At 42.6% G+C, this 15,134-nt stretch overlaps 1 protein-coding gene across 1 annotated transcript in view; it reads left to right on the top strand.

Moving 5' to 3' along the window:
• Atrn (attractin) overlaps nucleotides 1-15,134 on the top strand; it is a 137,836-nt gene that overhangs the window by 66,689 nt on the left and 56,013 nt on the right. Inside the window, exons 12-18 of the mRNA XM_060372211.1 lie at nucleotides 2,344-2,564; nucleotides 4,490-4,611; nucleotides 5,395-5,533; nucleotides 8,074-8,264; nucleotides 11,266-11,485; nucleotides 12,742-12,927; nucleotides 13,401-13,634. Of these exons, the coding sequence (XP_060228194.1) occupies nucleotides 2,344-2,564; nucleotides 4,490-4,611; nucleotides 5,395-5,533; nucleotides 8,074-8,264; nucleotides 11,266-11,485; nucleotides 12,742-12,927; nucleotides 13,401-13,634 (1,313 nt within the window). The remainder of the gene's footprint in view (nucleotides 1-2,343; nucleotides 2,565-4,489; nucleotides 4,612-5,394; nucleotides 5,534-8,073; nucleotides 8,265-11,265; nucleotides 11,486-12,741; nucleotides 12,928-13,400; nucleotides 13,635-15,134) is intronic.

Below are 15,134 nucleotides of genomic sequence, written 5' to 3'. Positions count from 1 at the left end.
ATGGGCTTAAAATATAATCCTAGTGTTTTCTTTTGGTTGTTGAAATGTCTGGTTTCCAGCCACACAATCGCTATGCTTTATTTAGTCTTTTGTTGAGTTGAAGAGAAAAATTGAAGTTCAGTATGGGTAAATCACCAAATTTCTCATTGTGGATTAGTATTAAATTTGCTTTGAGATGTAGGATCTTGGAGATGGGAGAGATCCTTGCTTATCACAGCCCAGAGGTAACAAATGAGGTTTCTTTTGTGGGATCTTACGTCTTTATGAACTTGGATTTAAAAATAACTGATATGTTTCATTTTGCTGTAGTGTTTTTGGTTTTTTGAGACAGGGTTTCTCTGTGTAGCCTTGTCTCTCCTGGACTCAATTTGTAGACCAGACTGACTTCAAACTCACAGTGATCCGTTTGCCTCTGCCTCCCTGAGTGCTGGGACCAAAGGCATGGGCTCCTCTCCTCTGTTCTTTTTTTTTTTTTAACTTTTATTAATTACACTTTATTCACTTTGTATCCCCCCATAAGCTCCTCCCTCCACCCCTCCCGATCCCTCCCTTCTTCACGCATGCCCCTCCCCAAGTCCACTGATGGGGAGGTCCCCCTCTCCTTCCTTCTGATCTTAGTCTATCAGGTCTCATCAGGAATGGCTGCATTGTCATCTTCTGTGGCCTGGTAATGCTGCTTCCCCCTCAGGGGGCGGTGATCAAAGAGCAGGCCAATCAGTTCATGTCAGAGGCAGTCCCTCTTCCCATTACTATGGAAGCCACTTGGACACTGAACTGCCATGGGCCACATCTGTGCAGGGGTTCTAGGTTATCTCTATGCCTGGTACTTGGTTGGAGTATGAGACTCTGGAAAGACCCCTGTGTTCAAATTTTCTGGTTCTGTTGCTCTCCTTATAGAGTTCCTGTCCTCTCCAGCTCTTACTATTTCCCCCTCCTTTTATAAGATTCCATGCACTCTGCCCAGCAGTTGGCCATAAGTCTCATCATCTGTTTTGATAGTCTGCAGAGGCCCTCTGTGGCAGGGTCCTAACTTGTTTCCTGTTTTCTTCTTCTTCTGATGTCCATTCTCTTTGCCTTTCAGGATGGGGATTGAGCATTTTGGGACATGTTTCTGTGGCACCCTTCTGTCTGTTCTCTTTCATATTTGAGATAATAGGGTTGCATGGGAAATGCATTAGATGGCATTACAAAAAGATAAAATTGGGAGCTATTAGAGGTTTAGGACACAGTAAGGTTTAGGACTCTGTAAATGAGGCTTCTGGTGAGGTGATTAGAAAATGCTGTGTGTATCGCTAGGAATGGGGAGGTACCTTAGGCAGTTGTTACCTGTGTTGGAATGCTTGCTTTCCCAGAGTCTTCCAGGACTACTTTTCCTGTCTATAATTTTCTCAGTCTCTATGTAGCCTTCTGTGTAGTAATTTTTTCTGAGTTCTTTATGTGTGTGTGTGAGTGTGCACACGTGCATGTGGGTCCCCACGGAGGACAGGGGAGGGAGGGAGGTCTCCTGAAGCTGGACTGAGAGGTGCTTGTGAGCCGCCTGTTGTTATGGGACCCACACTCTGTCCTTTGGAAGAGCAGCAAGCTCTTTTCCCTTCTGAGTCATATCTTCAGCCCCAAGAATCTTTTCTCTACTAACAAAAGATGTCACTCCAGCTTTAGGGACTATAACACCTTCTGGCCTCCGTGGGCACCCATACACATGTGCACATACCCGCATCAGACATCACATACATATAATTTAAAATAAAATGAATGTTTTTAAAATGCCCCTTGCCTGTGTACTAATCTTCCATGGGCACATTTACAGGTATATTATTGAAACTATCCTGAGTGCTCACCCATCAGGATAGAAGGTGGAATTTGAGAGAATAGAGGATAGTAATGGTTTTTGAGACTTGAAATAACATCTCAGAGCACTTAAACTCATCCATCTGTGTATTTGTTGGTTATGTGGACGGGGGCGCTGCAGCACATGTGTGGAAGTCACAGGACAACTTTGTGGGTCACTTGTTCCACTTTCACATGGCTCCAGGGGTTGTCCAGTTGTGTGGCAAGGCCCTCACCTGCTGTCCCATCGCACTGGATACCTCAGAGGACTTCCAATACTTGGAATTTTTCCAAAGATTGACAGAAGTTTGTCGTGAGCCAGACATATAAAACCCTAGCACCTGGGAGGCAGGAGCAGAGGACTGCTGCGAGAGGAGGCCATGCAGGCGACATAACCAGCGAGGGCTGTGTAGAGAAAGCTATCTCAAACATTTCAAAACCAGCAACCCAAGCCAGCCCTATGTCATGAATCTGCTGTGTGAGTTTTCAGTAAACTCCTTCTCTCTTTCCCCTCAGTTCCATGTATGTGTTCGGTGGCTTCAACAGCCTCCTCCTCAGTGACGTCCTCGTCTATACCTCGGAACAGTGTGATGCACACCGCAGTGAGGCTGCTTGTTTGGCAGCAGGACCTGGCATCCGGTGTCTGTGGGACACAGGGTCATCTCGGTGTACCTCCTGGGAGTTGGCAACTGAAGAACAAGCAGAAAAGTTAAAATCAGAATGTTTTTCCAAAAGAAGTATGTTTTTTTCTCTACTTAGGATTTAAAGATCTAATTTTACCTGAATTGTGAAGGGACTTAGTATCTGTGCACTTTCATGTTCACCTTATTCTCTAGTCATTTCTTACTCATGTGTACAAGGTCTTTGGGTGGGAGTCATGTGGCTCCTGGAAGCTGTTGGCAGGTGATAAACCTTCCAGCATTACACAGGCTTTGGGTAACAACTCCAGGCCTGGTTGCAGGTGTTCTGAGGCCATGGTGCTTAGTGGAAGTTTGTTTTCATTTTGGTTTTATGAGACAGGGTTTTGCTGCATAGCTCAAACTAGCCTCAAACTTCTTGTGATCTATCTCCCTCAGCCTCCTGAACGCTGGGACCTTTGTTAGGTGCAGTAGCCACTAGCACTCTGGTGCTCTCAGAGATTTGGAATGTGCCAAGTGTAACTAAGGGGCCGATTGCTTAATTGTCTTTAGTTTTACTTTAAAAGCACATGTAGTGTGGCACATGCTATAGTCCAAATACTCAAAGACTGAGGCAAGAGGCTTGTGAACTCGTTTTGCAAATTCCATAGGCAGTTCTAGGCCAGCCTGTCTGGGTAGTGAGACCTTGTCTCAAAAGCCAGAACCATCAACAATAAAAAAAACTGTACGAGGCTGTTGGGAGCTCTGTTGATGATGAAGGTCTAATGTTAAGGATAAGAATGGGAGGATCACATATAGCAAATTGTGCTTGCATACGACAGTAGAGCTGCTGTACTGTTCTTGCCCCTTTAGCTGGATGCAGCAAACAGACACACTACAGTCCCTGCTTCTAGAGCCTCTAAGCTGTCCTTGTTATTTGTTTCCTTAGCTACTTGTTTAGTGGTTGCTTTGATTACCACTTCACCAACTCAGTGAAGTAACGTATAAAAATCCTTGAAAAATAAGATGAATACTCCAGGGTGCTTGTCTATGCCAATCAATTTAAAGTTTAAAACTACATTGTATCTAATAAGATTGATGTTGCAGTTAACTTGAGAGTTGTATTGGATAGAGACTGCATTTGTTTTTCTGGTAGGTGCCAAATAAAGCTGTGCAGGGACAGCTGTACTGTTGATTAGAATTTTGGTTCATTTATTGAAAACAGATTATTAGAACCTGGTGGGATTCATAACTCTTCCTAAACAGTTAGAATCAGTAGAATGATCAAAGTTTAAAATTCAGCTTAAATATATAGTGTGTTGGAAATAATGTTATCTTCGGAGGTTCAATATGAACCCGTTAGTTTTATCTTACTTTCTGGGGAGACCTAATCCTGTTAAAATAAACTTGGCAGGAAAAGCAGCCGAGGTGCAGGGGAGTGGCCTCCCTTCCTGCCTCTGTGTGTCATGCCCATGAGATTGTTTAACAGATGGGGCAACATGGCTTTGTAGCTTCTTGTTTGGGGATTAATGCGAATTATGTCAGGTCTACAAGTGTGGAAGTTCTGAAACCCACAGTCTCGAATTCACATGTATGTAGAGTGCAGCTTAGCAGGCGCCTCCTGTGAGCTTGTGGGTCACTGGATAGTCCTGCGCCCAGATACGCCTACATTTGTAGCAAGGGTGGATGTCTTGGTCTCTCATATTACTTTCTTTGGCTTCTGCACAGCTTCTGCTGTTAATTCTGTTGCTAGTTGGGGTTTGTCCTTGGAATAAAAGCATTCAAAGCCCCAGATCTTCCCTTATATCTCAGAATTGCTATACAGTTAATAGATACTTGCTTTTCACTTTCTGGATACTTTGTGGAACAGTTACAAAACTGCTTTTCAAAATTGTCTGCCATATCTGTTTTATTTTAACCTAAACATGGCAATGCTTTTTTCTTCCAGTTTGACCCTACATTTTGTTTCCCAACCATTGTTAGAAGCTTATCTGTCGTAGGTTCTGTGTAACCACATAGTTGATGGGTTTTTCTTCTCTTCCTAGCTCTTGACCATGACAGATGTGACCAGCACACAGATTGTTACAGCTGCACAGCCAATACCAATGACTGCCACTGGTGCAATGATCACTGTGTCCCCGTGAACCACAGCTGCACAGAAGGCCAGGTCAGGTGCTGTTTTTCATGGATTTTAGAAAACAGTTGTGTTTGAGTATAGTATAAATAATGAGGTATAGATCTGGATTTTACTGTTGCTCACAGTTTCTTTTAGGAAGGGATGCTGCATGCATCCCGATCCCGAGGCTCTCTCTAGCTCCTGAGGTTTGTGTGTAGTCTTTCAGAAAAAGTGCTTTACAGAATGTCTTTGTCTTAAATCTTGACTCAGCATGACACCTGTGCTCATCATATATGATTTGAAATTTAGGTGATAATAGGCTCAAGAAGATAAGGTGACCCAACTTTTATTGTCTTTCATGGTTCATGACATTTTCTTTCTCCCAGTTTAATGCAGTTCATAAGAAAACTTGAGAGTGCTGCAGTGGGTGGGGCCTGGGAGGAGCTTTGAAAAAGCAGTGGGTTCAGCTTTCACATCTCAGAGATAAACACTGAATGAGGCATGTTAGTGAGAACATGTGCTGTCGTGTTCTCACTGCAGTGCCGCTTCCTGTTCATTCCCTCTGCCTAATTCTGTCTGTCTGTCTGTATATCTATGTCTGTTTGTCTGTCTATCTATGTAATTCTATATCTAATCTATATTGATTTTATCTATGTATCTAATTCTGTTTATTTAATTCCCTTCCTTCCTTCCTTCCTTCCTTCCTTCCTTCCTTCCTTCCTTCCTTCCTTTGTGCGGTTACCATCCTTGGTTATGTTACTGTCTTTAGGACCCTCTTTAGGACTGAGTTCTTCATGTGAATATAAACAAAAGCACTTCTTCATTGTGTTCTAGATCTCCATTTCCAAGTATGACAGTTGCCCCAAGGACAACCCCATGTACTACTGCAATAAGAAAACCAGCTGCAGGAGCTGTGCCCTAGACCAGAACTGCCAGTGGGAGCCCCGGAATCAGGAATGCATCGCCCTGCCCGGTAGGCCTTGCACAGGGATACCCTCTATAAGGGTCCAACTCTTGCTCCTTCCTCTCTAGGTTAGGCTGAACCTAGGAAAGAGACGCTTATTCTATCTATTTAGCACCCTCACTATTTGGGCAATTCTTTTGTATATATTTAACTTAAACATTGTCCTTACATATTAACTTACTGGCCTTTGAAATAAGGTAAAAAATCATCTCCTGTTCTGGAGAATTGGAAGGCGGCTAGGATCCATGTCATGAACCCTGTTCCACTGTTCTTCCTTCTGCTGTGGTAACCTGGTGCTAGAGCTCTGCAGACTCAGCGACTGGCAGGTTGTTGCAGGAAGCGCTTGCTGGACAGTTCTGTGAGGAGAAAATATTTCTGTACCAGCATCATCTCCTGATGTGGCTTTCAATCCTGACTGTTTCAGCAGAGGTTCAGGGTCATGATTTTAAGTCCTGAGACAAGCCAGTTAGCCATGACTATCTCTGTATTGTATTTGTTTCATTGAGATATCCAGAAAGGGGGCTTCTATGCTTTCCCACATCTGAGGCTTACATAAAGTGGTTGATCTGAGCCCTTTGAAAGAATTTTATTTAGTTTGAAGAATGGGCTTTATTCTTTTGCTGTGAAGAGACACCAAGATTACCAAGGCAACTCTTCCGAAAGGAAACAGTTAATTGGGGCTTGCCAACAGTTTCAGAGGCTGTTATCATCATGGTGGGGACCGTGGCGGCACATGGGCAGGCGTTGGAGTGGTAGCCGAGCTCTACATCCTCATCTGTAAGCAGAGAGGCAGGAGAGAGAGGACCTGCCATGAGCTTTTGAAAGCTCAAAGTCAACCCCATCCCTACCCTTGACACACTTCCTCCAACCAGGCCACAGCTATTTCAGCAAAGCTACACCCCTTATCCTTCTCTAACAGTGCCCCTCCCTGGGAATAAGCATTCACATTTACGAGCCTATGGGGATCATTACTTATTCAGATCACTGCAGGCTTTTTGTCTTTTGTTTTGTGTCTCAAACGTTAATGTTCAATAGGCACCTTGTTAAAAGGCATACTCCAACAAAGGCCTTGAGAGCCTTCAGTTTTGACTCACTACCAATAGCACATTCTGTGGAGCAAGTCTATCTGCTCTTGTGTTAAACCTTCCCTCTTAGTATCTTCCAGCTAATGGGCATTGTTGATGTCTGGTTCTGGGGAAACACTTGCTTGTTCCCTTTCATGCTAATGTCCACGCAATACTTTATATGAGTTCAGCACAATCACAGGAGGAGATTGTAGACATCCTTTGAGGTTTTTCCTAAACCAGTCTCTCTCTTCACTTTGTTTTTGCCATGTCTTGTACACTTCTTTATCCCTTCTACCTCGTGATTTAAAAACAGGGTAGCATTTGGAGACTTAAGCGTATCCATTCTCAATTCAGCCCCTCTTGGTTTACTTTTTCTGTGTACAGAAGTGTACCCACGTGTGAGCATGGTAGGCCAGAAGTTAACTTCCAGTTTCTTCCTCTGTCCCTCTCTGCATTCAGTTGTTTTGAGGCAGTGTCCTTCACTGAATGTGGAGCTCACTGATTATCTAGAGTAGCTTTGACTCACAAGGCTCGGCATCCTCCAGCCTCTAGCACTCAGCGAGATCACAAGCAAGTAAAAGCATGCCCAGCTTCTTCTGTGGGTGCTGAGGATCTGAACTGGGTCCTTATGCCTGACACAGGTATTTTATCCACTGAACCATCTCCCAAGCCCCATTTGTAGTTTTCTATCCCATCCTTCCAATATACGTATTTATTTATATGCTTTGAATTCAAGATTTTAGTCTTCTTTTTCATTTTTCTTCAAAAAGAATTGCACCAGTCTCTTAAAAATGGCACCAAAGAGTTTGCCTCAAGAATGTAGGAACATTGGTCCAGAGTATACTTCCTGAGAGCCAGAAAATATGACTGATAACACTTGTAAAAAGGTCTTTTATTCTGGGGCTGGAGAGAAGGCTCAGCAGTGGGGAGTGCATGCTGTTCTAGAGGACCCAAGGCCAGTCAGTGTCCGTGCTGGGCAGCTCACAGCTCATGTGACCTCGCTTCTGAGCTAATGCCCTCTTATGGTCTCTGGGCACTGTGTTCACATGCACGGGCCCGCACTCAAGGCACACACACGCATAATTTAAAAGAGAATAATTTCTTAAACTTTTTTCCTTCAATTTTTTATTTATTACAGTTTATTCACCTTGTATCCCAGCTGTAGCCCCCTCCCTCATTCCCTCCCAATCTTGCCTTCCCTCCCTTTTTCCTCCCATGTGTCTTCCCCAGTCCACTGATAGGGGAGGTCCTCCTCCCCTTCTGTCTAACTCTAGCCTATCAGGTAAAAGAGAGTAATTTTATTTTAAAAGTTTTTTTCTATTTATGGAAGTAAATAATGGTCTGATATTCTCACCAGATCCTAACAAAACACCTGGAATTCAAATCACAATGCATTTAGATGTCAGTAATTTGAACTAGTACTATAATAGTCCTGTATAATTTCTAAAACTTAGTTTTCTTTTCTCTTACCCTTTACAAAAGAAAATATCTGTGGCGTTGGCTGGCATTTGGTTGGAAACTCATGTCTGAAAATCACTACTGCTAAGGAAAATTATGACAATGCTAAATTGTCCTGTAGGACCCACAATGCCTTTTTGGCTTCCCTTACGTCCCAGAAGAAGGTGGAGTTTGTCCTTAAGCAGCTTCGATTAATGCAGTCATCTCAGAGCATGGTGAGTTAACATTTTCAGAACTTTGGTTTCTAGAACCCACCATTCTTCAGCTCATATCATGTGACTGATAGAAGAAAGAATTCCAGTAAATGATTAATAATAGACTGTGAACCTGTACTTCAGAATCTCTTTTAATGCCTTTCTTCTTGTCTTAAAAAGTTTGGTACTTTGCATATTTTATTAGTCATGTTTATTAAGTAGATTATAAAATATGAATATATGGAAAGAATAGCAATATGTGCACATGTTCTGTGATATCAGATTATTTAGCACCTGTTTTATATCTAGGTTTTGCTTGGGAGACGGGAGAGTGCAAAGCTAGTTAGCTAGGTGTCATTAAGCCACATGCATCCCTTACAGCTATTATAGCACATAATGTGATCACCAATAAGAAGTATAAAGCCTGGCTACCTCAGAAGAGGGCACTTTTTTTGCTAAGGCTTCCAAACTCAGAAAGTCCTAAGTTCTCTTATTGTCTAGCCAAGCTCTTGAATGGCTCGTAGTTGATTCTACACAATCTCATTTGACATTTGTGTGTGTGTGTGTGTGTGTGTGTGTGTGTGTGTGCACGTGTGTGTGCTCACTCTAAGAACTGTGATGCTTCAGTCAATTAGATGTTCACAGAGCAGTTTTTCTGTGCATGCTGGCTGTGCTACAGAGAGATGTGGAGTACATGCTTTTGTCTAGCCAGGAGAAAATGGAGTGTAACACAGCATTTCTCATTTGGCACCACCTTCACATGGTGGTGTGCTTGTATGCTGAGGTTCTGGTTGTTAAGTCTCAGGAAGTCTAAGTATCTAGAAATGAGCTCAGCCTGGACTATAGGAGGACTTCTGGAAGTTAGATAAAAAGCGAGCATTCTTCAGGAACTTGTGAAGTTGGTTCCCGTCTGCCAAAAGGAATCATTTTTCTTACCTCTGGCAGAGGACATATGGCTACCTACATCATCTATCGGCATATCACAGTGCATGCTGCCCTCTAGTATCACAAGCACCTGTTACACATTTCAGAGTCCATGCTGGTCTCCTGGCCTTCAGCCACTTGTTCTCCTTATAACCCACATGATTGTCCACATCACACATTCTCTCTACATCTTACTGTCTTGATATCTTTTCCACCCTCCCATTTCCCTACCCCCTAGTCTGCTTCTCTCTGTCTCTCTGTCTCTCTGTCTCTCTCTCTCTCATTCTCTCTTTCTCTCTCTGCTCTGGACTGTTCCAGATGCCTCTGGATAGTTTTCCTCTCCCATTCAAAACAAAAACATTACTGTAATACTGGAGCTGTCAAGTCTGCAGTTGTTTAGTGTGCATATTCTTCCTGTGTCTGACACCGGCAGGACTTTTGTAGCAGAAGTAGGCTGCGGCAGCTGAGAGAAACAGAGTGAGCAGAGAGCTCTGGTGTGGCACTCAACAGAGTAGACAAAGAGAGATGAGTGATTAGAACAGGTGGGAGGCAACTGGAGAAATGGACTCTAGAATTTGGAATCATATATGGTAGGTGGCAGAAGCCAGCAGAAACAAATGATCCATTCCTTAGAGTCAGATCAGCACCTTGGTTTGATTGGCAGAGGCTGGACCCCTTGAAAAGGGGTCTGTTTGTGCCCCTTGCGGGTGTTCAGCACCAGGTGTATGTAAGGGAACTGCAGATATGACTGCTCCATTAACTGAAGGTTTTTCATTGTGAGTAAGAGAGAGAAAATATCCAGAAGCATCTGGAAGAATCCAGATGCAGAGAGAAAAAAAAGCAGAGTAGGCATGGCCAGGGCTAGGGAAATGGGAAGGGAATAGTGGAGACAACAAAGGGTGACAAGAGATGAGAGAGCGTGTGTGGGATGGAGGAGTAGCTGGGGGAGGAAGGGCCAGGAGACCAGCATGGACTCTGAAATGTCTAACAGGTGCTTGTGATACTGAGGGAGCCTGGGGGGAAAGGGCTGCCCAGAGGCCAGATGAGAGAGTTGGAGTTACAGTTTGTGAGCTGCCTGATATGAGTGCTGGGATCCAAACTCTGGTCCTTTGGAAGAAAAGCATGAATCTGCTGAGCCATCTCTCCAGCCCCTACAAAGGTGATTTTTGTTTTGTTTTTTAAATTGCAACAGGGAGCCAGGCACAGCGCATCATATCTTTAATCCCAGCACTCAGAAGAAAGAGGCAGGTTTCTGGTCTATATAGGGAATTCCACACCAGCCAGGGCTACAGAGGAACATCTTGTCTCAAAAAGCCAAACAAATGAAATTGAAATTAGAATGAAATTTCAAGGCTGTCCAACCCAGGAGCTCAGTGGTAGAGTGCATGCCTAGGAGGCACTGGGTATGACTCCTCAGAACAAAAACAGAGGCAGAAACTGTTCTACAAGTTTATAACTTTTTAAAAAACAAAATATAGTGTCAAGTTAGATAAATAGATAAAATGTGACACATATACAGATAAATAGATTAAATGTGATACATACACCTATACAAAGTAGAATGTGATCTTGCCTTTAAAAAGAAGGAAATCTGTCACCTGGAACAACACAGATGAGCCTGAGTTTTGGTAGTTACACCTTAGGAAAACTGGAAAAGAAAATGTATGTATTAGGCTGTGTACTATGGCTAACGTAAAATTTAAATAATCTGAATACTGGCTATATAAGCTCAGGTAATGATCTGTGGTTAGGCATACAACCAATATTTTATAAATATTAGTAAGATGACTTTATTTATGAACCAGTTTTTATACCAGATTTGTGGATGATTGTTTTTTTATGGCACTTGTCATAGAACATGAAGTATGATTATTGCTTTACTCTTGATGTCTGAAAATCTTGATATATTATCTTCTTTGAGCCATTTTAATACTTTACAATATTGAATGCATATTGAAATGATCACTTATTTTAATCTGTCTTGGCTGAGTTTGGGGAATAAAGAGCTTTCTAGGTATCTAAGCAGTGGTTTTCATGTCAGAGCCTTTTTTGGTGAAGACACTGGTTATATTCATAATTGTGTTTCTTTTGCCTATAGTCCAAGCTCACTCTGACCCCATGGGTTGGTCTTCGGAAGATCAATGTGTCTTACTGGTGCTGGGAGGATATGTCTCCATTTACAAATAGTTTGCTGCAGTGGATGCCATCTGAGCCGAGTGATGCTGGCTTCTGTGGGATCTTGTCAGAGCCTAGTACTCGGGGACTGAAAGCTGCAACCTGCATCAACCCACTCAACGGCAGTGTTTGTGAAAGGCCTGGTGAGGATGTGGACAAATATAGTGCTCCAAGAGGTTTGCCAAGAAGGCTTAGGAGGCAGTTGATTAAGTGCTGAGATTATAAAATACTGTGACATCAGTTCTACACTGACTCAGGCATATTTATTTCAAACAGAACCAAATCCGAATGCAAGGAAATAGTCTTTGCCTCTGACTGCTTTGAGCCATACTCAAAACCAGAATTAAGATTATTGAAAGAACCCAGTTAACTGAGCTACACTGTTTTGTTGACCACAAAAGTGTTGGGAATTGTTCTGAAAGATAATTTCATTGGTGTTGGCAGAGGAATGCTACAGAAGAAAGAACAGCACAGAAACCAAAGAAACCTTTAGAAAAGCAGCAGGTCAAGACACTATTCAGAAAGCTGCTGTGGAGAGGGGCATGGCAACAGACGTGAACAGAGCCAACCCCAGGCTCTGACACTGTCCTGTGCTGAGGCTAAGGCTAGATTCCATGAACATAGGCCCAGGGCTGCCACACACAATGAGAACCCAAAAGCAAGAGGCGCAAGTGTGCGTTATTGTGGAGGCTGGACTCCATTCCCAGCAGGTCTTGTTTCAGGAAGCTATTGTATTTTGCCTAAGTAATACAGCATAGGATCTTCCTTCTGTTAGGGTTTCTAAAATACTTAAAAATACTAATTTTTTTAATCGTGTGGTTGTCTGTGTGAGAGAGGGTGTGTGAGTGAGAATGAGTGTGTGTGAGGGTATATGTGTGAGTGTGTCTGTTGAGAGAGAGAGAGTATAGAGGTGCCCTTAGAGGACAGGTGTCAGATCCCTTGGAGCCGGGGTTATAGCTGACTGTGAGCCACCTCACATGAGTGCTGGGACTTGAAAAGCAATACACTCTCTTAACCTTTGAGCCATCTCTCCAGCCCTCTGGATTACTAGATTATCTTGCAGGAAAGCATTTCAGCCTTGTTGAATCCTAAATACTTGGGTAAATTTAATGTTGTCATACCTCAAAATTGTAAATGTAGAATGTAACAAACTCATCATCATGAGTCATTTTTCTTCTAAGATTTTGTTGTTGTTCCTCCACCTTTCTCTCCAGTGCTTTTTAAAAAGAAAGTCCACTTTCCCCTAAATATTTAAGTACAATTGAATAAACAGAACCCATGGCTCCAGTTTCCTGGTGTTTTCTCCGTGTGGTGTAGTGTTGAACTGATTTCATATTGCACATTGAGAAGCCTTTATCTTAGCTGACCAGTATCCCTTTTGGGCTTAATCTTACCCCAGCGAACCACAGTGCCAAGCAGTGCCGGACACCGTGTGCCCTGCGGACAGCGTGTAGCGAGTGCACTAGCAGCAGCTCCGAGTGCATGTGGTGCAGCAACATGAAGCAGTGTGTAGACTCCAATGCCTATGTGGCCTCCTTCCCGTTTGGCCAGTGTATGGAGTGGTATACGATGAGCAGCTGCCCACGTAAGTGAAAAGAGACCTGCTCAAGTCCATCCAGAAGCTGCTTGGGCTAGTCCTTCCAAATTAAAGTGTATGTATAAAACTGGGCAGTGATCCATGCAGTAAATCAGATAAATCTAGCGTAAGTCACAGGGTATAGAAATAACTTCTTTCTCAGGGTCATATCATAGTTGAATCTCTGTAACGTCTCCACATCTTAATCTGCCAGTTTGTAAAGTACTTTAAGTAGAGGACCTTACAGGTCTCTTCTTTGTCCAACATCTTGATACTAAAAGGTCGGAAAAGTCCCTTTTGTATATTGTGTAAATATTGGGCTCTTTAAAGTGTTTCATTTCAATAATCACTATAATTAAAACCAATACTAGTTTTAATTCATGGAAGTTAAGTCATCTATTAAAGAGAAGGTAGCAACAGTGAAGTCAAGTCTTCTTTTGATAGTGAATTACAAGCGGTTTTGTTTTATTTTGTTTTAATAGCCGAAAATTGCTCTGGCTACTGCACCTGCAGTCATTGCTTAGAGCAGCCCGGCTGTGGCTGGTGTACTGATCCTAGCAATACTGGGAAAGGAAAGTGTATTGAGGGCAGCTATAAAGGACCTGTGAAGATGCCTTCACAGGCCTCTACAGGGAGTGTGTATCCACAGCCCCTTCTCAACTCCAGCATGTGTCTAGAGGACAGCAGATACAACTGGTCTTTCATCCACTGTCCAGGTAAGATGCCTGTGTATCCCAGTTCACCTCTCTCACTACCTGTTTCTAAAGAGTAAACCTTGACATAAACTAGGCAGCCTCGTTTCCTGGCCCACTTTTTAATTGGGTCATTTGTTTTCTTGTCTCTGCCTTTTGAGCTCTTTCTGTGTTCTGCATATTACCCCTCTGTCAGATATATAACTGGCAAAGATTCTCCCCACTCTGTGGGTTTCTTCTTCACTTGGTTGAGTTTTTTCCGTAGCTACACAGTAGCTTTTTGGCTTTATGAAGTCCCATTTGCCATTTGTTGTTGGCCTTAATTCCTGGGCAGCTGGAGCCCTCATAAGAAAGTTCTTTCCTACACATATATCATGTAGGGTCCTGGCTGTGTTTTCTTCTAGCAGTTTCAGTGCTTTTAGTCGTGTATTTGATCCACTTGTGGTTGTTTTTATGAAAGGTGATGGATATGAGTATTTTCATTCTTCTGCATGTGGGCATCCAGTTTTCTGAATATCATCTGTTGAAGATACTGTCTTTTCTATAGTGTATGGGTTTTTTTGTTTGCTCGTTTGTTTTGTTTTGTTTTATTGCCTCTCTGTGAAATATCAGATGGCTTGGCTCTTCTGTTTTATTCTGCATGTTTGGTCTGCAAGTCTGTTTTGTGCCATTGCCATATTGTTTTTATTACTATAACTCTGTGGTATATCTTGAAATCTGATGGCAATCACTGCAGTTTATTTTCTTTTGCTCAGCACTGCTCTGGCTGTCTAGGATCTTTTCTGGTCCCACATGAGTTTTAGGATTTTTTTCCTATTTCTGTAAAGAGTACTGTCAGTATTTTTATTTGGATTACATTGAATCTGTTGTGTTTGGTAGACTAGTCGTTTTCACAGTATGAATCTACTGATCCATGAACACAGGATGACTATTTTTCTAGTGCCTCTTTCAATCCCTATCTTAAGAGATTTGGAATTTTCATTGTAGAAGTCCTTCTCCTTGGTTAGGTTTCTTCCCCCTCCCCCCGAGTTATCTATCTATCTATCTATCTATCTATCTATCTATCTATCTATCTATCTATCTATTTATTTTACGATGTTCTGTCTGCATGTATATCTGCAGGCACCAGATCTCATTATAGGTGGTTGGGAGCTACTATGTGGTTTCTGGGAATTGAACTCAGGACCTCTGGAAGAGCAGCCAGTGCTCTTAACCACTGAGCCTGCAGACTCTCTAGCTGCCTTGGTTAGGTTTATTTCTAGATATTGCATCATCTTTGGTATTATAAATGGGAACATGTCCATGATCTCGTTCTCAGTGGGTTTTTTTTTTTTTTTAGTTTATTTTTTAAATTTATGTGTATGAATGTTTGTTGGAATATGTGTACCGTGTGCATGAAATCCCCTCTGAGGCCAGAGGAGGTTATGGGATCCCCTAGAACTGAATTTCCAGACAGTTGAGAGCTGCCATGTGGGTGCTGGGACTTGAACCCAGGTCTTATGCAAGAACATCTAGTGCTCTTAC

The sequence above is a fragment of the Meriones unguiculatus genome, chromosome 18 (assembly GCF_030254825.1).
Source record: "Meriones unguiculatus strain TT.TT164.6M chromosome 18, Bangor_MerUng_6.1, whole genome shotgun sequence".
Classification (NCBI taxonomy): domain Eukaryota; kingdom Metazoa; phylum Chordata; class Mammalia; order Rodentia; family Muridae; genus Meriones; species Meriones unguiculatus.
The sequence above is the reverse complement of the archived record's forward strand: the minus strand, read 5'-3'. Positions and strand labels throughout refer to the sequence as shown.